The 24,655-nt window shown below is 36.6% G+C and overlaps 1 protein-coding gene across 3 annotated transcripts in view; it reads right to left on the reverse strand.

Moving 5' to 3' along the window:
* LOC101738553 (fibrillin-1) overlaps positions 1-24,655 on the reverse strand; it is a 78,951-nt gene that overhangs the window by 44,465 nt on the left and 9,831 nt on the right. For all 3 annotated transcript variants that reach the window (XM_062674589.1, XM_038018442.2, XM_038018441.2), the window contains exon 2: positions 3,145-3,305. In XM_062674589.1, coding sequence (XP_062530573.1) covers positions 3,145-3,305 — 161 coding nt within the window. The remainder of the gene's footprint in view (positions 1-3,144; positions 3,306-24,655) is intronic.

The following is a 24,655-nucleotide window of genomic DNA, read 5'->3' on the forward strand; positions in this document are numbered from 1 at the left end:
ATGAAGAGCACCTTATTTAAGTTAATTCGGTCGGCAGGGTAATAGCAAAACACTATATTGCAGTTTTCTACAAAACATCATTCTATGATAACACAAGCTTTATGCCATTCACCTTGAGACATAAGATTGAAGTCTGAATAGTATATAAAGTCACGAATATATGCGTGACAGCCGAAAAGAAAAAATTGGCTACCGATGCCGACTTTTGTATAGATGTTTACGGTATAAATAATAAAACATTAGTTGTTTATATAAAGATTGATGTGCATACATGTGCATGCTGCCTATACATCGATTTCGACTTCATATTGACCCAGCGGGTGATCTTGTGAAGCTTGGTAGCGATCGAACCAAACTCAAATCAAAGATCGGCCAAAAGCGGACCGGGTTTGACTAAGCCCTAAAACTGATACTTCGACTTCTGGTTTCCAGGTAGTGTGTTTATACATTGTAGACCTCAAGAAACAGAAGCATTTATGTTTTACACTGAATTTACTGGTAAATGATGATAATCCACTAACAAAAAACCACCCTTTTCTTCTCCGAGCAAACAACACCAACATCAGTACAATGAGCATTACCGGTGTGACTCAATTAAGAAGTAGCTTCCGCTCCTTGAGCTCTCGTGGGAAAACCAATTCTCAGATTAGCTACACCAATAAAGGCCTCTTAAGGTTGACGTACACTGGGTTTTCAAATATGTGGCCAGAGAATCAGCGGAAAGACTATTCTAGCCTCGGGCTATTCCGTTCTCGGGTTAAGTCCGTACGAGTAAGTACTGCCAACCAGTCAATTCTACCATGTAGCCATCGTGTATTTTGGATTACACAGTTGAACATTTTCTTGATTACTAGAACCAAAGCACCATTTTCGCCAGAAGCCTTCCGGATTTTGAATTAATTTCCATCGATGGTATTAACCACCGGTGTTATCATTGTATTTCACCATGCAGAGTTTGTTAATAGGCCGCAGCAGATTTTAGCAATTTGGTTGTACCACTAGCATCATTGTTGTCCATGAGCGACGCTAACCCATCATCATCAGGCCTATCTAGACTATATTCCTACCATATGCTTCTCTGCTTTCGATGGCAATTAAAAAACATCCTGGGAATTTCATTAATTGTTCGGTTATTTACATTTAAAATATGTGCTCCTCAGTCGTTGAAGGCGAGCCTGGTGCCAATGCTTTTGAGCAACATAATTTTATAGTATAAACTGCGTCATACGAGTAGCTCTTCTAGTATAAATCAGCCTTTATCCTCGTCGACCTTGGAGTACATTGCTCAGTCACTGCCTGTCCCACTGACCTCAGGGTTACGGTGAGTCCCGAAATTGTCACCGTGAAATCCATCAACGTGGAACCGCCTACACAAGCCCAAGTGTCGGGTTACGATCTGGACTAATTCTCACGAGAAAGTTAGCTTTCAAGGACTCACCTGAACGCTCCGGTAGTGTAATCTTTGATTTCATTTATCTATTATACCTAACGATCTTTGAAATCTGGTTGAACCATATTTTAAAATGTCAGACTGCTTTTTTTATTTTTATTTTTTGAAGTGAAACTTCCTTATCGGCGTTGGAAAAAAATTTACCGTCACATTTTTCGGTTACGCGTCACATTTTTCCGTTACGCGCCATCTTTTTTGTATTCATGTCTATGATAATAAAATCCTTTTGTTTAAACTTTATCTAATTTAACTTTTTTGTATTCATGTCTATGATAATAAAATCCTTTTGTTTAAACTTTATCTAATTTAACTTTATTTAACCAATTTCTAGAAAGTTGCATGTAGATCATTTTTCGAAAAATAAGGCCATAAACAAGTTTCACTTCTTACGTGTGTACACTAGTACACGCACACATTTTTTTTTTTGCTTAGAGGGTTGGACGAGCTCACAGCCCACCTGGTGTTAAGTGGTTACTGGAGCCCAAAGACATCTACAACGTAAATGCCACCACCGACCCTGAGATATGAGTTCTAAGGTCTCAGTATAGTTACAACGGCTACCTATGGTCCTACCACAAGTACTTTTCTATAATATATCCGTCTATATTTATAAGGTCTGTTTTGCGATGTGTACCTAATTATTAGAGGTTTTAAATCATTATTGTAGTTGTTGTAGATTGAAGGAATATCACAACAACCATAGGGCTAGTCATTATGTTGAGCAAAATACAGGTAACTACATTTTGTGACAGGTTTATATTCAAATCACGCATTTACGAAGAGCGATCCCACAGATTACACCGATTCTACATTCATAACGTATTGTAACTGAGTTATGGGAGCTGATTATTGATTTGACGGCATTTGTGAGGGATTTTGAGATACATCAAACAGGTGTGAGGTCGGTAATTCTAATAGGATTCTATGGAATATATTGAGCGGACACGATGTCATCATAATATTAATTTTGATCATAATTTTAATTGAAAGACTGAGAATCACCGATAGCTAAGACTTCGATAGCAATTGGTGGAGCCAGTAGTCGCTGAATGACTATTTCGAAGGGTATGATGCTATGCTACACTATAATGTGAGGAGAGTCGTCGTGGCCTAAAGCATAAGACGTTCGGTACATTGGTATGTAGCGATGCACCGGTGTTCGAATCCCGCCGGCGGGTACATACTTTTCTAATGCAATACGTAATTAACAATAAATGTTGACGATTGACTCCTACGGTGAAAGAATAACATCGTGTAATAAAAATCAAACCGCAAAATTTTAATTTGCGTAATTACTGGTGGTAGGACCTCATGTCAGTCCACACGGGTAGGTACCACCACTCCGCCTATTTCTACCGTGAAGCAGTAATGCGTTTCGGTTTAAAAGGTGGGGCAGCCGTTATAACTATACTGAGACCTCAGAAGTCTTAAGTCAGAAGATAAAGGTAGATAAGGTAGAGAATATGAAAATGCTCGCAATTAAATAAAAATAACAATTTTGTTTTTCCTTTGATGTGTCCCCCGTCGGACGTTTCTTTTAAGTTTATTTTATACAAAAGTTTAGGTCTTTTATTTATCGATTGAGGCACTACGAAGTCTGCCGGATCAGCTACTAGACAAAAGGTATCGTCGTGTATATCTGATCCTAAGCTAAACTAAACTAAGGATATAAACTAGGGAGAGTAAAAGCTTACCCGACAAACTGGCTGGGCGCTCGATCGTCGAGCATGCGTTGTCCTCGCTGCCAGTGGCGCGGCCGCGTGGTGCCGCGCGGCGTGCGAGGGTCTCCCGCCACGCTGGCCAGCAGCGCCGCCGCCACTAACAACCGCCAATAACTCATCTTGGCACCATCACCCTGCAACAACGAACATTATCAGCTCAGATTAAAATCGCACTACCTTGCACAATAATATGGCTCCTAGAATATAACTGTACAAGTTGCTACTTATTTTGTATTTACTTGCATATTTTTAGTATTTATTTGTATTTAATTTGCGGTAGGCAGTGGCTTGGCTCTGCCCTTGGCATTGCTGAAGTCCATGGGCGACGGTAACCACTCACCATCAGGTGGGCCGTATGCTCGTCTGCCTACAAAGGCAATAAAAAAAAAAAAAAAAAAATCGTATGAAGTCTATCTTATATTGTATTTATTTTGCACATGTGTTTTTCATATAAGGTTGCAAGGTTGCCTGGAAGAGATCGCTTTCAGCGATAAGGCTGCCAATTTATGTCACCGACTATTATTTCTTTTATATGCTTACTTTGTACATATGGTGTTAAATAAAGTGTTATATTATAATTATTATTATTATTATCATGTCAAATTTTATTGAATGACTAGCTGTCGAAGTCGTCGTGGCCTAAAAGATTAGACGTCCGGTGCATTCGTGTTGAGCGATGCACCGGTGTTCGAATCCCTCAATCCGGCACCAATTTTTCTAATGAAATACGTACTTAACAATTGTTCACGATTGACTTCCACGTGAAGGAATAAATAACATCGTGTAATAAAAATCAAACCCGCAAAATTATAATTTGCGTAATTACTGGTGGTAGGACCTCTTGTGAGTCAGGACCTCTTGTGAGTCCGCACGGGTAGGTACCACCACCCTGCCTATTTCTGCCGTGAAACAGTAATGCGTTTCGTTTGAAAGGTGGGGCAGCCATTGTAACTATGCTTGTCTATGGGCTCCAGTAACCACTTAACACCAGGTGAGCTGTAAGCTCGTCCACCCATCTAAGCAATAAAAAAAAAGCTGTACCCGTCCGCTTTAAAATTAACATTATTATTTCTCACCCCCACAAAGATTCTCATCATTAACGCCCCCGCAACTGGTGTAGGGAGTCCAACACTCATATAAATATTAACCTATCGATTAAGTACATATATTTTCGACATGGATACCAAGTTTCAAGTCAAATGGATGCACTGTTCAGTAGTTATAACGGAACAACCGTAAAATCAAATCAAATTAAATAAAAAAAAAAATTATTCGACATAAATGAAAGTACACACTTGTTGAACGTCAAAAGAACTACCACCAATTCACAAAAACTAGCCTCCGTCCTGAGAAGAACTAGCAGGAAATTCAGCGGGCATGTCTTTTTTTTTAAATATTCATTTTTACAATGAGTATTAAAATATAACGTAGCAATTATTGCAATATTGAAATGCCCGGAGCAAGCAAAAAACCACTGTAGATTTATATATTAGTATAGATTTTTATTGAACAACCATTCTACAGCAGAGGGTCAGTGCCAATATTCTACTTGGACGTATAATTAAGTACAATATTTGTTAAAATTATTAAAAAAGAAAAGATTCAACCTTATATATCAGTAAATGATAATTTATTTATTTAACATTAGCACAATGGCGGAATTAATGCCTGAGGTATTCTCCACCAGTCAACCAAGGGTAATGTAGAGTCAGTCCTGTGCTAGGTGCATTCCTCTTTGCGGAAATAAGAAAATTAATAATGATATTATATACATATACAAACACACACACGGTATACATATATAACATAACATACAACAACGTGCACATATAATATATCATTATAATAATATAAAATTTACCCATATCTTATATATATAAAAATGAAACCCGTTTTCCGTTGTCACGACATAACATGAAAACGGCTTGACCGATTTGGCTAATTTTGGTCTTGAATTATTTGTGGAAGTCCAGAGAAGGTTTAAAAGGTATAAAAATATGAAAATTCTCGGAATTAAATAAAAATAACAATTTTGTTTTCCCTTTGACGTGTCCCCCGTCGGACGGATTCCTTTTGTTTGTTTTAAGTTTATTCTATATAAAAGTTTAGGTCTTTTATTTATCGATTGAGGCACTACGAAGTCTGCCGGGTCAGCTAGTATTTATATAAAAATGGGAAAAGACCTCGGGGGCGCAGCCCAATACGTTGGTTCGACCAGATCCGCACCGCTCTTGATTCCACGTTTCACAACGCCCTCCACACCGCCAGAGACAAGAATGGATGGAGAAAGATCGTGCGTGCGAAGGTGATACAAAAGGGTGGTCACGACCCTCAGCAATGAGGAATACGACGCAAGGAGCAGGAGATTACGAGGCCTATTTTTATAATAATCATCATATTTTGACTAAAAAACCATAATCTTGTAGGAAGCGGCTTGGCTCTACATTGCTAAGCGACTCTTGTCCATTAGCGACGCTAACCATTCACGATCAGATGAGCCATACGCTCGTCTACCTACACTAACAAAAAAAAAATGTGTGCGTGTACTAGTGTACACACGTAAGAAGTGAAACTTGTTTATGGCCTTATTTTTCGAAAAATGATCTACATGCAACTTTCTAGAAATTGGTTAAATAAAGTTAAATTAGATAAAGTTTAAACAAAAGGATTTTATTATCATAGACATGAATACAAAAAAGTTAAATTAGATAAAGTTTAAACAAAAGGATTTTATTATCATAGACATGAATACAAAAAAATGTGTGCGTGTACTAGTGTACACACGTAAGAAGTGAAACTTCTTTATGGCCTTATTTTTCGAAAAATGATCTACATGCAACTTTCTAGAAATTGGTTAAATAAAGTTAAATTAGATAAAGTTTAAACAAAAGGATTTTATTATCATAGACATGAATACAAAAAAGTTAAATTAGATAAAGTTTAAACAAAAGGATTTTATTATCATAGACATGAATACAAAAAAGATGGCGCGTAACGGAAAAATGTGACGCGTAACCGAAAAATGTGACGGTAAATTTTTTTCCAACGCCGATAAGGAAGTTTCACTTCAAAAAGATGGCGCGTAACGGAAAAATGTGACGCGTAACCGAAAAATGTGACGGTAAATTTTTTTCCAACGCCGATAAAGAAGTTTCACTTCAAAAATAATAATATTCAAATTTACAGGTGTGAACACCGTGTATGTTCTACCATGTCTATGTAACCACGTAAACTCGTTAGCCAACAAAAAATGGGATATTAAGTTATTGTAAATGTAATGAATAAAAAATGTACTCTAACTGTAAACCGACAATTCCAGTAAATGCTCAACCAAAATTTAAATGACACAAAATATATTTATTTTAATTAAAAAACAAAAATAAAATACTAAAGATATGAAGCTGTTTCTTTTGTGCATTGATAATAATAACTTTATCACGAAGACCTTGTGATTATGCAAAGACGTATAATTATTTTATTTGTTATTTAAGGCTGACATAGTAAATAACATGGCTTGGCCTTGTTCAAATGAACATAAAATATATTTTACACATATTAAAAAAAAAGTATGTATTTGAGAAAAAACAAAAAAAAAGCCCGCTGTGTTTGTTTCGCCGGTTCTTCTCAGGACTGTGGCTTTTTTTGGAACCGGTGGTAGAGTTAACATTGTTATTTATATTTTGACATTCAACAAGTGCCTACTGACATCTAAGTTGAAATAAATGATTTTGAATTTTGAATTTTATAAAAATTAAACCCTAAGAAAATGCGCTATTTTGCTTGAGACTCATTTAATGACACCTATGTTTATCAGAACTGTTTATAAGCTATAAAAGAACGCTGTTTCTATGATTTTAGAGAACAATACGCAAACACACAACACTAATATAACAATACAGTAAATATGATACTCAAATTCGATTAGGAAAATTGATAATCGTTGAACTGATATAATTTCTTGCTATAAATAAAAGTGCATATTATTATTGTTCCCGGCATGCGTACCATAGATCAGGCGTGGCGGTGGTTCGTGTGGACTGTTTAAGTATTTTATTACTGCGGCGAAAAAATCCTGTTTTCTACTATGAAAGCTGTGGGATCCGATCACATGCGTCAGCCTACTATACAGCCAAAGACAATAAAAGTAGATTGTCTTGAACATATACCCTTACAAGCTTACTTTATATGTATAGCACATTTGATAGCGTACGAGTAATTAGCAGCGCATTCGCGATACCAGCGAACACTCGCAACCCCTGACTGGCCCATATATGAAGTCACTTATTTTTATCATAAATCATTAACACGACATTTCTTACGTAAATTACTGGTTTTTTAATCTTTGACATTTGATATCATTGTTGGAAAACGAAAGGAGGACATTCTTTGGTTAGAAATTTTGAAATCCCCACTCCTCCGTATTATATTTTCTGGATCACTAGTATGTGTCTTCTGAATGATTTGTTTTCTTAAAACCTTTGAAATACATAGGTACTGTTAATTTTACACGTTTTTGTTACATACATTTAGGATACATTTCGATCCTACATATAGGAGAAAAAATTGCCTTGGAGATTTGGGGACATTAAATATGTCGTTGCATACACCCAAACGTCTCTAACCATAAGACGAGATGGGTGACGAGCTCACAGCCCACCTGGTGCTAAATGGTTACTGGAGCCCATGGACATCTACAACGTAAATGCACCACACACCTTGAGATATAAGTTATAAGATCTCAGTATATAGGTAGTTACAACGGCTGCCCCACCCTTCAAATCGAAACGCATTACTGCTTCACGGCAGAAATTGGCAGGGCGGTGGTGCTTACCCACGCGGACTCACAAGAGGTCCTACCACCAATAAGTAATTAAATGAAACCATCCCATCATTAAGCAAATGCCAATCCGACCTACATATGAAATCGACTCTAGCAAATATAATCTGACTCTACGAACGCTAAAAAAAAACAGTTTTGTTTTTATCAGCTTCTTTACAAGCGTCATTAATTTGATTAATAAGGTACTGATAATGGGACGCTCGAGAGAGGAGGGTGGAAGACATGAGAGGGCGGGCCCGAGGGGCGGGGGTCAAGGAATCTGTGCCGAAATGATAACGAGGTACGACGACCCGGGCCAGCGCTCTATGCCACCACACTTCTATATTTAGTCCTACTATAACAAGAAAATATTCCTGTTTCATTTAATCATAATTATATTATTATTATTATCGTTTTTATTGCTTAGACGGGTGGACGAGCTTACTTTTAACTGGCGGTAGGACCTCTTGTGAGTCCGCGCGGATAGGTACCACCACCCTGCCTATTTCTGCCATGAAGCACTAATGCGTTTCGGTTTGAAAGGTGGGGCAGCCGTTGTAACTATACTTGAGACCTTGGAACTTATATCTCAAGGTGGGTGGCGCATTTACGTTGTATATATCACTTATCACCAGGTGTGCTGTGAGCTCGTCCACCAATCAAAGGAATAATCCAAACCAACCAATCAAACCAATAAAAAATGATCTCATGGCTCACCTGGTGTTAAGTAGTCACCGGAGCCCATAGACATCTACAACGTAGATGCCCTCCCCTCCCTTAAGATATATGAGTTCTAAGGTCTCAGTTTTTACAGTACAACGGCTGTCCCACCCTTCCAACCGAAACGCATTACTGCTTCACGGCAGAAATAGGCAGGGTGGTGGTGCCTACCCGTGTGGACTCACAAGACGTTCTACCATCAGTAAAAATTAATACGTAAACAATCAATCACTTACGTACATACCTTTTTTTTGCTAATTACGGTAGAGTGAATTTAATAATTCGAGGATTGTAAATAAAATCTCTGTATGCAACCTTAAGGGCAGGCAAATTATGTAAACATCCTTATTTGTCCACAAGCGGAACTAATTATTATTATAATCTTATATTACTCCTTTTTTTATTGCCTTTGTAGGCAGAAGATCTTACGGCCCACCTGATGGTAAGTGGTTACCGTTGCCCATGGACTTCAGCAATGCCAGGCCCAGAGCCAAGCCACGGCCTACCGCTTAATACTTTCCACAAGCCTCGTTTGAAGTAGGACATGTCATAGCGCTCGGGAAACACCGTGGAGGGAAGCTCATTCCATAGACGGATGGTACGTGGCAAAAAAGACCTCTGGAAACGCACTGTGGATGACCGCACTGGCTCCAGGTAGTATGGATGAACTCTACTCCGGTGGTTTGCGGTGCGATGGTAAAAGCGAGACGTTGGTATCATCTCGAACAATTCCTCAGAGCACTCCCCATGGAACATGCGGTACAAAATACAGAGGGAACCGAAGTCCCTCCGCAGACCCAGAGGTTCCAAATGATCCCCTGCCCCTTATCGCAATGGATGGAATTGCTACAACATAGACATGTTGTTTGATATAGCTTAATATTTTACAACCGGTCAAATTAGACTGGAGGGTAGAGAAATTACAGTATCAATTATACCTACCAGTACCTACTCGCAAATTTATAAATGATATGTATATAATGTATTATTTTATTTATATCAAAATACAGCTTAGCTTAGTAAAACTATAGCACAAATTGAGTTGCTCTTATGAAGAGAAACAACATTTAAAGCTATTGCTTCACCACTATTTTTATATCTTTTTATATTTTTAATATTTCAAAAATGCTTTTTATGTGTCTCATGTTCTTTCTAATGTTTTTATGTTTCAATATTCGAAATTCTATTTATGTCATTTTTATATCATATTAACCTCTTTTAAGATTAATCGTATAGAGGGTCCATGTATTTAATGTTAATACGACCTTATTCCTTCAGCGTTGAAGTCATTTTTATCAATGGATTGGCTGATCCTATACCACTGCTAATATCCATGAAGCACAACGTTGTTATTATCGAACCGATGACTCCGTCTTTAGGTCTTTGTAGACGAATAAACCGTTTCTCAAATACCTCTACTTCAAAAAGGAATATTCCATGTTTATTTAACTCCTTGCCAGTACCGAGATTCAAGTGGTCAGGATCATCAACGACTATTCACAAGTAAGAAATTCCTTTCGTTACGCTTTGATTGCGACGTGATATTTTTAAACCCGACAACAATATTGTGTCTTATTTAGATTAGAATTAGAAATATTTTAAATCGAAAATTTTTTTATAAATCTTTATCTTAAAGTTCAAATGTCACGATCTATGACAACGTGCAAAATACGTACTACTTCATTCGGTACTGATGCCGTAGTATTTCAAACTATTTATTTTATTATTCGTGAATTTTCTTTACTTTTGATTCTGATTCATAGAGTTTTTGATTAGCTTGCGTTGACCTCAACCAGTTTCATCGGATCCATCATTAATGTCCGCTTATGTGATTAGTAAAGTAAATACAGTTGCTGGCAGGCTACCATGACCTTAGCTGATACAGAAGTTCAAAATTTGGAATAAGGTCTAATGCAATACTGTATATAATCTATGCTAATATTATAAAGCTGAAGAGTTTGTTTGTTTGTTTGAACGCGCTAATCTCAGGAACTACTGGTCCGATTTGAAAAACTATTTCAGTGTTAGATAGCCCATTTATTGAGGAAAGCTATAGGCTATAACATCACGGTAAAACCAATACAAGTGGAGCATTAATAAAGAATGTTTCAAAATAGGGGTTTAAATAGCTCCTTAACATTCTATAATTCAAAAATAGCTTCACTTTCTACTTAAATAAAGTGGAGGTAAAATTGAGGGTTATGCCAAAGTAACTATTCCACGCGGACAGAGTCGCGGGCAAAAACTAGTATTATATATAATTACGATTCTAAATATTTTTATTTCATTTAGGGTTGATTTGCTTAGTAAATTGTTTTGTTCAACCGATTTAAAATATATTGCGTCTTTGATTCTTCGTTTTTGCTAACAGTAAAGTCACGTGTTCGCAATCAAATTCAGCGTCCAGTAGATATCGTCCAGTTATGACGTGCAGTGAGTACGGAGCGTGGGCGGCGCGTCCACTCACTCTGACTCATCGAGCGATGGGTGAATGGAATGGATCCTGTGTCATCCTTCACACTTGTACACTCCTAGTTTCCTTGTTATCAAACTTTTGATTGACTATTATGTATTAAAACGTTGAATATAAATGCTCTTGTAACTATACTCAGACCTTAGAACTTATATCTCAAGGTGGGTGGCGCATTTACGTTGTAGATGTCTATGGGCTCCAGTAACCACTTAACACCAGGTGGGCTGTGAGCTCGTCCACCCATCTAAGCAATAAAAAAAAATGTGTGGTGTCGTGGGACACTGGATAGGAAGAAGTCCCTTATTACAAAAATATTAATTTTAAGTTGTATTCGAGGTATAAAGAAAATAAAAATGGAGGTTTCGCAACAACCCACGGTCATTCGGTAACGTGCGAACTTATTGTGGTACACTTCATTCACGGTTGTTTGCATAAGAGTTAGTGTATTGCGCAAACGAACGCTCTGAGATCGTGGTCAATGAATGATGAAAAATATGTCCTTTTTTGTACGTTATTACAAAGATAAGTCGTACACTGTGTGCATTACTAATAAAAATCTTACGTTACGGACGTTTTTTCCCGGTTAGGGTACCCCTCCGCATCGTCTCATAAGTAACTTCGTTCCAAAATACTCGCATTCTTTCGCATAATCGCTCGATGGTATCAAGTGTCTTATAATTCAAACCGTAACAATCTTGCTTAGCCGTGTGCACTTCGCAACACGTGCTTTTTTATTACCTTCGTAGGCAGACTAGCATACGGCCCACCTGATAGTAAGTAGTTACCGTCGCTCATCGACTTCAGCAATGCCAGGGGCACAGTCAAGTCGCATACTATTGAGTTCTCTCCGCAAGCCTTGTTTGAAGAAGTCTTATCCTTCCTTCAAACTGAAACGCGTGTTTAGATAGAATGCCTTCACCAAGATGAATGTGGCATGATTTTTAAGTTTCATTTTACGATACGAAGTTAATTAACTATAATAATATATAAATCTACAGTGGTTTTTACGGATGTTCCGTTATAACTACTGAACCATGCATCCGATTGACTTGAAACTTGGTATCCATGTAGAAAATACATGTACTTAATGGATAGGCTATATTTATATGAGTGTTGGACTCTCTAATAATAATGACAACCTAACTTCTTCTTCTATATATATAAAAATGAATTGCTGTTCGTTAGTCTCGCTAAAACTCGAGAACGGCTGAACCGATTTGCCTAATTTTGGTCTTGAATTATTTGTGGTAGTCCAGAGAAGGCTTAAAAGGTAGATGATACATATGAAAATACTCGGAATTAAATTAAAATAACAATTTTGTTTGTCCTTTGATGTGTCCCCCATCGGACGGATTCCTTTTGTCTTTTATTTATCGATTAAGTCTGCCGGATCAGCTAGTAAATAATAATGTTAATTTTAAATGCCCAGCGAAGCGGGCGAGTACGGCTAGTGAGTTGATAAAGACGTGATTTAATTTTGATACTTGTCCTCAAGGATTATGATCGGCGTCGCATCTATTAGCAGCTAGCAACGTTATAAAGCTGTTTTTTATTTTATTACTTAGAAGGGTGGACGAGCTCACAGCCTACCTGGTGTTAAGTGGTTACTGGAGCCCATAGACATCTACAACGTAACCCACCTTGAGATATAAGTTCTAAGGTCTCAAGTATAGTTACAACGGCTGCCCCACCCTTCTCACGGCAGAAATAGGCAGGGTGGTGGTACCCACCCGCGCGGACTCACAAGAGGTCCTACCACCAGTAAGCTGTGCCGCTAACACGCCCTACTCCAATCTCAGTTCCGTATACGGTCAATGTCAAATGTCATGTCAGTGCGTGTCAACGGTGGAATGATTCGACGATTAACAATGATGCGTGGAGCTGGGACGGGACGTCGGCACGCGTTTACATCAATATCGGAGCGGTGTAGTCGGGGCACGGAACAGAGGCGTGGGCGGCTATTACACAACTATGTATTACAACCGCGAGCCGGTCCTTATTACACGAGATAAAACGAAATAAGATGTGATTTTAAAGATATATTTTGTTTGTTTTTTTTTTTGTTTCAGCAAGACGATTTCGCAGGTTCTAGTCACTATTGGCGTCCATACCAACTGGTAAGTTTTTTGTAAGAAATACGTTTTGTTAAATTTGATTTGATACGATAATAAAATGATGGTTAAAATATGTTAAAAAAAAAAACAAATTAACTGTAAGCTTAGAAACAGTTTTAATGAGCTTTAAGTTTTTTTTTATTGCTTAGTTGGGTGGACGAGCTCACAGCCGCTGGTGTTAAGTGGTTACTGGAGCCCATAGACATCTACAACGTAAATGCGCCACCCACCTTGAGATATAAGTTCTAAGGTCTCAGTATAGTTACAACGGCTGCCCCACCCTTCAAACCGAAACGCATTACTGCTTCACGACGCATTACTGCTTCACCATACTGATAGTATAAATGGTTATTAAGCTCACTGGTGTTTAGCGTTGACCGAAGTCCTAACACAACCGACCGACCGACCGAAGACAACAGCATGTATGCCTTAATTGAAGCTTTGAGACACGAGCTGGGATGTCAATGTCGGTTTCAAGGAGTGTGTAAAGACAACATTTTATTTATTCTAATTAATATTAATTTTACAAATATTCGCTTCCGCTTATCAAACAAGACTGGGCCATATCAAACGCATGCCCCCAATTGGGAGTTTATTAACAAGAACTGATGCGCAGGCGCATCTCTAAGATAATATGTAACTGACAAACACAAAGCTAAACTTTATTGTTTTAATAAAAACGAACGTATTTTTTTTTTACATATTAAAATAAAGTGAGGCCTCATCGCATTGAAGAGGCTGCGAGTTCGAGATTAAATAAATACTATTTTGTTTTCGTGAATTGCATGTAAGATAAGAAATTAAACTCTTGAGACTACATTTTTCAGGCTAATTTCGCGTGTGCGGACAATGGCAATAATCACTCATACTCATAAGTATGTGCTAAGACAAAAATACATTCAACATACAGATATCTTCGTTTAATTGTAAACAATAATGTTTGAACTAACGATGCTCTGGAATAAGAGTGTTCCAAATAAAAATAAAAAAATACATTATTTACAAACATTCCAGAACCTTATTTATTCCTCTGCTATCCACCCGCAGGGTAGTTCGATGTGATTTAAGAACATGTTAATTACTTCGCGTTCCCTGATCACTAGTTCTCGTGATTAATAACAACCTGTCTATACTGAGTGCGGTAATGGATATTATCTCGAATGATATTGATTAAAGAATAGACCACCGGTATAAGAAAGAATGCGCGTCTACTTTTTAGATATTCCGAAATATATTCTGGTTGTTGAGAGTTTTGTTCTTCGAGTTATTCTGTTAAACATTGAACCTGTGCAAGCTGAACAAGAAAAGATTATAAAACGTAATTATTCATCGTGAGAACGTCAAGACAGGTCACAGAGCGATTTATGAACGAATTATTTACGAATGAATATTTTAAAAAATCTAATATAAAAAAAAAGCCATGCCCGCTGAGTTTCTTGCCAGTTCTTCTCAGGACGGAGGCTAGTTCTTGTGATTTGGCGGTAGTTCATTTTGACGTTCAACACGTGTGTACTTTCATTTATGTTGAATAATTTTTTTTTGATTTGATTTGATTTGATTGAGTGTAGACATCGTATTGGACGATCAAGAATTTTCATTCTTCAAACGTATGGTATATTTTTTCTATTACTAAATAGTCGCCGTTGGAATTAACAAAAATGCCTTTTCTCTGTCTCTATCTACATTATGATAACTGACAGTCGCATTTTGAGACAAGCTCTTCGAACTATCAATTTCCAAGTTGATAACATCCTCATCTTATTTTCGGTATCGAAATAGAGACACATCTTGGCGCTGATACTAACATATAAGACGCGTTTCTAATATAATAAATATATTAGAAACTCCAACCTCAGGTCTCAAGTTGGGCGATGGAGATCACTAAATATCATATAAACCGTGAGCACGTTTTCATACCCGATCCTGTAGACCGAATGTTAAACAGTCGACGTCGCCCTAAGCACGTCATTACGGATCCTCCCGATTCATTAATGGTGCTTTTAGGTACCACAAGTACCGGTCACCGTCCTCGTCGAACCCGTCGCTTGCGACGAAGGACTCGACGAGCTAATTAACCCACAGATACAGCCCACTGAGTTTCTCGCCGGATCTTCTCAGTGAGTCGCGTTTCCGATGGTAGATTCCGCGAAGCACCGCTCTTGCTAGGGCCAGTTTTAGCAACACTCCCGGTTTGAGCCCCGTGAGCTCACCTACATGTCAAGGAGAAGCTGAAATAGCCTCTAAAGTCTATTAGCATAGGAAAAAAAAGCACGTTTGGCCATTGACAGAAAAAAAAAATGAGTTCAGTAAATGAAAATACCTAACCAATATACACCATAAACTATAAAATCATCGAAATAACTCATAAAATAAGTACATACACTACGAGAATGCATGGTGCTGAGAGCAACGACCTCATCAATGTAGACAGCAAGGCGCCAAAACGCTGACATTGACAGATGATCGATACATGATGTCGATTACGGCGCTCTGTGATCTCGACACTGCATTTAGATTTGGTTATAGGCGAGAACTATCACTCTACAAGAGCCAAGAGCTTATATTGTGGTAGGCAGCGGCTTGGCTCTGCCCCTGGCATTGCTGAAGTCCATGGGCGACGGTAACCACCACTGGGCCGTATGCTCATCTGCCTAAAGGGCAATAAAAAAAGTTACAATTAGGTTCTGACTAAGTTGATCGATTTGTAAAATTTTATTTAGCCATCACTCTCATGGGGCATAAGAGGCAATAGGTAAACTAAAGTAAAATTGTGGTTATATAATAATTTGTAAATATTATATAGACGTATGAGGATTTGCTTATTCGTTGTCTCAAAAAACCGAAACGTTCGTATTTTAATTAAGAGCCATTTGGATGCGTTTTTATATATATGTACGTGAGGTCTCGACAAGTGCCATTAATCAACTTAGTAAAGCTGAGTTTATTCATATTTCTCTTAATTCTTTATAGTTTAACTAAGAATTAGAGTGCTCTAAGTGTCAAAATAATTTACAAAAGAATTTCATGTTGATGCCCCCTTTAAGACTTTCTACAAATACTAATCGCCGAACGCCAAAACACTTACCTGAAACTGCAAAGATGCCACGACATTCGCTACTCTCATATTGCTGAAAAATCACTAAAAAATATCCATCCGCGGCGGTCAGAACACAAAAATGGATTTAAAAAAACTCACTATCACAATTCAAGTCATATACAACATCGAAAATAATTGTGACCAAAAAAAAGAACTGTAATAATAATAATAATAATAATAAGCCTTTTATTTCATGCAAATAATAGGTTACATACACGTTTCAAGTATGAAGAAGAAATTATAAAGAAGAAAAGAAAAAAGAAAAAAAAGGAAAGAAGAAAAAATAATAGTGATGCTGTTTACACTTGTTTGCCCTTTTCTCCTTCCTCCTCTCATCCCTCTTCCCTCAATCCCCTCGTTTAAAAAAATATAAATATAGATAGTGCTTTTTAAAAAAAGTTTATAGTGTCTAAAATATAAAAGTTTGTTTACATGAACCCTCCTCAAATGAAGGTGAAGGCCTCCTCTAAAGAATACCATGTATCTTTATCTTGGGCTATTTGTGGCCAGCGGGTACCAGCTATTTTTATCAGCTCGTCTGACCATCTCATGTGGGGTCTGCCTTTCCGGCGTTTGCCTATTGGACCCTTCCACGTTGTTACCCTGTTGGTCCATCTCTCATCCTTTAGCCTCGCCACGTGCCCAGCCCACTTCCATTTTAGTTTCTTAGCGTAGATTAGAGCATCCGTCGCTTTGGTGGCTTCTCTAATTTTTGTGTGACGAATTTTTTGCATCTTTTTTATATTGAGCATACTTCGTTCTATTCCGCGTTGGCAGCTAGTAATTTTGCTTTTTAATTTACATGTAAATTTCCAAGTTTGACATGCATAGGTTAGACAAGGTAGGAGGCATTGCATCATGAGTTTTGTTTTGATATTTGTTGGCATGTTACTTTTGAATATCTCTTTTAAGGACCAATACTTGTTCCAAGTATTTTGTACTCTTCGTTCTATTTCTAGGTCATTTTGTTTTCTGTTCAAGCCAATTTGTTTTCCAAGGTAGATGTAATTCTCTGTATATTTCAGAGTTTCGTTGTCCACTGATATTCTTCTCTGTAAACTATTTGTCATAACCATTGTTTTAGAAAGATTCATTTCCAGTCCTACCTGCTTACTAGCTGTGTTTAGTGAATCGATCATGTTTTGTAATTGTGTGCTAGATTCTGACAGCAAAACTAAGTCATCTGCGAAGCATAGGTGAGATAAATACTTGCCATTGATGTTCAATCCTGTCTTTTCCCAGTTGAGTCTTTTTATTATTGACTCTAGGAGAGATATAAATAACTTTGGAGATAGCGGGTCGCCTTGTTTCACGCCTCTTCCGATGGAGAACGTAGGACCAGTGGATTCTAGTTTTATTTTTGCTGTACTACTTTTGTAAATGTTACTTATTATATCTATATACTTTTGTTCAACTTTTTGAGCTTGCAGGGCGGTCCAGATACTTGAATGTGACACGGTATCAAAAGCTTTTTTATAATCAATATATGCAATGTATAACGTTATTTGCTTCTCTTGATATTTTTCCATTATTTGTTCTAGAGTATGTATGTGGTCGATTGTTGAAAAACTCTTGCGAAAACCTGCTTGTTCTATTGGTTGGTTTGCTTCTATTGTGACACTTATTCTTTTGTTAATTATGGAGGAAAACAGTTTGTAGATACATGAGAGTAAGCTTATAGGCCTGTAATTTGTGATATCTTTTGAGTCACCTTTTTTGTAAATTAAAATTATTTCCGATTCTGCCCACTGCAATGGTATTTCAGCAGTTTTTAATATAAGGTTAAATAAGTGTAATAATGGGAGAGTCAGTAGCGGCCAAGCAACCTTTATAGCTTCATTTGTAATGCCATCTGGTCCTGGGCTCTTCTCTAGCTTTAGCTTTTTTATTTCTTGTGTTACTTCTTTTTCAGTTATTGGTGCTATGTCTCCGCTTTTGTTTGTAGAGTTAATATCATTTGCATAGCTATGGCTGGTACACTCGTTTCCTTGTGCTTTATATAGTGTTTTATAGAAATGTGTTGCTACATCTATGATTTCTTTTCGATTATTTACGGTTTTGTCCTTACAGTTTAAGCTGTCTATCCAAGATTTATTTATTCTTAGTTCTTTAAGGGCCTTTTTTGAGCTTCCTGCTTTTTCCAGATGTTTTTCAATAGTCTTCAATCTGTAGCATTTGTAGTCCTGTTTAATGTGTTTACTTATTAGTTTGTATAGAGCTGATAGTTCATTTTTTTGTGTCTCGAGTTTTTATCTTAGTATGTTGTAACTCTTGTCTTCTCTTGATAAGTTCCAGTGTATACTCCTTTAAAACTTTATGGTTACCTTTTGATATTTCGTTGGAAATTCGGGCGTCCTGTAAGCTCTGGGTTATGGCCTTGGTTAGTGTGTTATATAAAGCCTGTACTGATGTTTTTTCTTGGGCTTTATATAAATCCTGTAATTGTGATGAAATGTTTTGTTTAAAAGATAATATTTCTTGTTCAGTTTTTAGTGATGAATATCGATTGCTTTTATAGGCTGTGCGTTTTTTCGTCTGCTTTGTGATAGACATTGTTGCTCTGATTGCCCTGTGGTCTGACGGGTAGTTCAGATTTAAAACTTCTATGTTTTGGAAGATGTTTGGTTGATTTGACAATACGTAATCTATTTCATTTTTGTATTTATCGTTCGGTGATCGCCAGGTCCATCTTTGGTTTGGTTTTTTATGAAAGAAAGTATTTAAGATGGCAAGTTTGTGTTCGAGGGCGAAATCAATTAGCCTCTAACCTCTCTGGTTTCTTTCACCATATCCGTTTGGTTTCATTATTAGATGTTCATCTTTTCTTGGTTGACCTATTTTCGCGTTAAAGTCACCCATTATTATATAGTTCTTGTAGGCTTGGTCTACGGCTCTATTGACATTTGTGTAGAAGTTGTTAATCTCTTCTTCACATGCCGTTTCAGTTGGAGCGTATATCTGTATAATTGACATGGACAATCCTTGTATGTTTAAGTTTAATAATGCTACTCTATCGTTTATTCCCATGAAACTTTTAATCCAGTTCTTACGGGTTTTATTTATTATGAAACCGACTCCACGTTTACCAGGTGTGTGTCCTGTGTGGCATAGTATGAAATTATTATATTCTTCTATCCTGGTGCCCGTCCTCCTTATTTCACACATTCCAATTATGTCGTATTTGATTTTAGTGAGAGCTTCGCTAAGTTCGATTAAGCGTTCGTAAGTAGATAAAGTTCTGACGTTGTAAGTTAATATGTAGAGGTGATCTTTCTTCTTTTTAGTTGAGTTAAGTATTTCTTGTGTTAGTGTTCCATTTCTTATTATTGAAGGAGTTTGAGATGTCTTCTTTAGAGGGTTTTGGTCTTGATCTTCCACGGTGACCAGCCGGATTGGAAGATGGTTTTCGTTGCTTGGTTGGAATTGATTGAATGTTGCATCGTTGAGGGAGGGGGAAGTTGATTGTTATGAATGTAAGTTAATGGTTTTATCGTTGGTTTGGTTATGTGGTGTATTAACGTTATTGTTTACTAAATAGCTTAGAATGCTTGGTTTAAGAACTCCTTCTGAGACACTATTTGATCTAGGTATATATGGGTTTGATTGTTTTATTTTTTTCTTAATGGGTCTTGTTGTACTATTACCAACTAGTGCTTGAGAATTGGGATCTGACTCTGGTGAAGTCATCAGTATTCTTTTGTTATTTGATTTTAATATAACAAGCTTATCGTATTTTATCGTGACTTTATTTCCTTTCTCGCGCTCTCTATTTGCTTTCTCCTGTAGTTCTTTCCTTTTTTCTAGTATGTATTTAGGGTAGTCTTCGTTTAAGTAGTATTGGGTGTCTTTTAATAATCTTTTATGCTTGAGAATGCTGACCTTTGAACCAAGGGTAGAAAAGGTTACAATTATTGGTCGCGGCTTATCACCCTTTTTCCCCACTCTCTTTATTTCTTGAATATCTCTACAATCCAATTTTAATAACAGTCTTTCACTTATTAATAGCAATATATTGTTCTCCAAGTTATGATAGGATGTCTCACTCTCTTCGATACCGAAGAAAATTATGTTTCTTTGTCTTGCTTGTTTTTCCATAAATTGAATCCTTTTTTCTTGTTGTTCAACATTTTCTTTCAAAGTTTGATGTTTTTCTTCCAATATGGAAAATTTCTCTTCTAATTTGTTAATTATGTTGAGTGTTACTTGCTCTGTCACCTTTTCACCACTTTTCTGAATTTCTATTTTTTGAGCGTTCAGTTCTTTTTGAATATTTTGTAAGGCTTTCATGATTTCTTCCATGCTGTTTTGTTTTGGTACTAGTTGCGCCCTCTAGTGGAGCTGGATAGTTTTTTTCATACGTAGTGTGCTTTTTTTCTAATAGATGGCGCTGTTTCCCAGATTATTTTGATATGACAGATAGGTAAAATTGCAGACTCATTCAGGAGAGAAGTTATGTTTTCCAAAAAAGGGATAGCTTTCGCGATTTTCATTCACTTGCACTCCGGCACTTTCATAGACCTTGGTACAATTATTAGTTCCTGGTTTCGCGAGAAAAGACTTGAAAAGTTCGTAGGTTGTTGTTTGTTAACACTTCAGTTTTTTCTTAGGTATTTTATGGATTATTCGTTAACTTAGGACCCTGCCTTCATTATATAGTCACATTCACTAGTTTATTTGTCACTTGTACGGTTTTTTATCACTATATTCACTTTCAATTATATTTTTAAATAACTTTTTTTACGATCTACCAGATCTTTTATTTAGCCATCACTCTCATGGGGCATAAGAGGCAATAGGTAAACTAAAGTAAAATTGTGGTTATATAATAATTTGTAAATATTATATAGACGTATGAGGATTTGCTTATTCGTTGTCTCAAAAAACCGAAACGTTCGTATTTTAATTAAGAGCCATTTGGATGCGTTTTTATATATATGTACGTGAGGTCTCGACAAGTGCCATTAATCAACTTAGTAAAGCTGAGTTTATTCATATTTCTCTTAATTCTTTATAGTTTAACTAGGAATTAGAGTGCTCTAAGTGTCAAAATAATTTACAAAAGAATTTCATGTTGATGCCCCCTTTAAGACTTTCTACAAATACTAATCGCCGAACGCCAAAACACTTACCTGAAACTGCAAAGATGCCACGACATTCGCTACTCTCATATTGCTGAAAAATCACTAAAAAATATCCATCCGCGGCGGTCAGAACACAAAAATGGATTTAAAAAAACTCACTATCACAATTCAAGTCATATACAACATCGAAAATAATTGTGACCAAAAAAAAGAACTGTAAATTATATTAATCAAATAACCATAGTTCGATGTTACCAAGAATTAAATTCACCAGATTTTAACTACAGAATGCACAGCTTCTACACAGGATATTCGATAAGAACCTAATTACCTAGTTTAATTGCGAAAATTCAAAGAAAATCTGTCAAGCGATCCATCATAGTGATTGATCTGAAGAGTCTGTGCCGGGGCGACCTCGATGCGACTGTCAAACAGTTCGCTTGCTTATTGGGGCACGTGCGCTAATTAATTTAAGACAATGCCGAATAGAGCACGCCTGAAATGTGCACCCAAGTGAAATAACGCACTTGGGATTCCTAAGTTATGTACTTGTCAAAAATTGTAAAGTTTTCAGAATAATTAATAATAAATAAATAAATAAATATTTTACTAACAATCACGCCACGTTAACTGGTCCCGTGATAAGTTCGTAAAGAACTTGTGTTACAGGTACCAGATAACGGATATAAATGTAAGATTTTTATTATACACGTACATATATTTAATATACATCCATAACCCTGGAATAGACATTTATATTTATCATACAAATATCTTCTCTTGGCGGGATTCGAATCCGCGACCCCCTTGTGTAGTAACCATGTCACTTACCACTACACCAGACGGCCGTTATAGTAGCACATCACGTGATCTATATATTAATACGTGAAGCAAAAACTTTGTGTTCCTTTTTACGAAAATTGCGCGGACGGAGGAGTATGAAATTTTCCACACTTATAGAGAATATAGAGAAGGAGTGCACAATGCTAATATATTTTTTAAATAATGCATAAAAGCTACATTAAATCAATTAACGAAAACATTACACACCCTACATACCATGTATTTGACGCACACACGCACGCAATCTATTTATTGTCAAACTTTTGTTCTTGTCGTCTGTTGTCAAATTGAGATTAAATATTGTTTGTCTTTGTTAATATTTTTTATTGTTTAGTCTTGGCGAAATTTGTGATTATAAAAGTATAAAATACAATCATAATGTGTAGTGTACAAACTTACAATTCCAATTAATTATAGTCGTATTTCGACTACTGCGGGACCTCTAGTTCAAGTAATTGTACCGTTTCGTTTCGTGTTTATTTTAGTCAATTTAATATTATTCAATTTGGCGTTTTTTTTTGTTATTGCCCTTGTATGCAGACGAGCATACGGCCCACTTGTTTTCTTAGTTAATCTAATTCTTAGTTAAACTATAAAGAATTAAGAGAAATGTGAATAAACTCAGCTTTACTAAGTTGATTAATGGGACTTGTTGAGACCTCACGTACTATAAAACGCATCCAAATGGCTCTTAATTAAAATACGAAGTTTCGGTGTTTTGAGACAACGAATAAGCAAATCCTCATACGTCTCTATAATATTTACAAATTATTATTATATAACCACAATCTTACTTTAGTTTACCTATTGCCTATTAAGCCCCCATGAGAGTGATGGCTAAATTAAATTTTATAAATCGATGAACTTAGTCAGAACCTAATTGTACCTTTTTTTATTGCCCTTTAGGCAGACGAGCATACGGCCCAGTCGTGGTTACCGTCACCCATGGACTTCGGCAATGCTAGGGACAGAGCCAAGCCGCTACCTACCGCAAAGGCGTAGAAGCATTGTCATGTTTGCAACCTTCGCAAAGTTACTTGAAACTGAGAATTCTTCTAACAGGCTTTTGAATAGATAAATAATCACGGAAAAAGTAGCGCAGGCTTGCCTGTTACATTTGATTATTTTTTTAGTAATTAAATAATATGTAAAGTGAATATATTTATATGAAATCAATTTTATTTCTTTGCAAAGCGCTGTGTGAGGTCTAGATGCGAATAAATCGGATAAATATTATCAAAGTAAATTTATATTTATTGCGATTCACGGTACTGACCCCTTGTTATCATCAAACGCGCACAATCTTAATTTAGGTCAAGGCCATTTCTCTAAATGAATGTAACAAAAAATATTCACAAATCCTATGCAGATATAAAATATGCCGATATGGTGTCTCAAATACTTATACGAGCAATGACTAGGAAATGTGGCAATGTTTTTAACGTCGTATACATATTAAAAATGATTTAATTTTTTTTTAATGTCTCCCAAATTTAAACCATAAATAGACGCGCCTAAAATTTATCAACGTTATAATTTCTAAAATCTTTATTTTTTAGAATTAACCACAGAACCTTCTGACTTGGTTAAAACTTGCCTTATTTGAAATATTTGGAAAATTATATTGCAACAACACAAAATATGAAAAATTGTATCTAAAAAAATAATGGATTTTACATACCAAACAACCACATGAGCAGTACAGAGAGAAACGTGTTGACACAAATAGGTAGTTTTGATTACGTGCCGAACCACATTTGTAAGGATTCTTTACGTTTCCAACTCACTTCAAAACCAATCCGATGTTTGATTTGAGAAATCACGATTTTCATGTCACATACGTAATAAAGTACGCCCTTGAAGTTGTAATCTATTGAAAAGTTATGGATTATCGAGGTAAGGGCATGATGAATGAGGAGGAAAAGCTCGATTCCGCAGTAGCTAGCAGTACCTTCAATGACACATCACCTGTCAGAATACGATAATTAGTTTATGGGTTTTAAACTGATGAGCATAGAAACACCGCCCCCATGTTAAAATAATGTTAACATCAAACAATAGACGTTCTACGATACTCGAATGCAATTATGGCAGATTGGGGACACTCATATCTGTATTACATCACAACATAATCACACAAGTCTACCAGTTATAAAGGGCTCCATTCAAGAACTAGGAAGTGGGAAGCGCGGCGTTCGTTTCATCGCCATCAAAGAACCACTCAGTACCGATAAATGTACCGTGAGTGAGCACAACAAGATCTGAAGAAGGCGCCTAGATACAAGAAACGTATTACAGTGCTTGCGTTTGAGTACGTTTATCTAAATTTGATGAAAG

The sequence above is a fragment of the Bombyx mori genome, chromosome 21 (genome assembly GCF_030269925.1).
Source record: "Bombyx mori chromosome 21, ASM3026992v2".
Classification (NCBI taxonomy): Eukaryota; Metazoa; Arthropoda; class Insecta; order Lepidoptera; family Bombycidae; genus Bombyx; species Bombyx mori.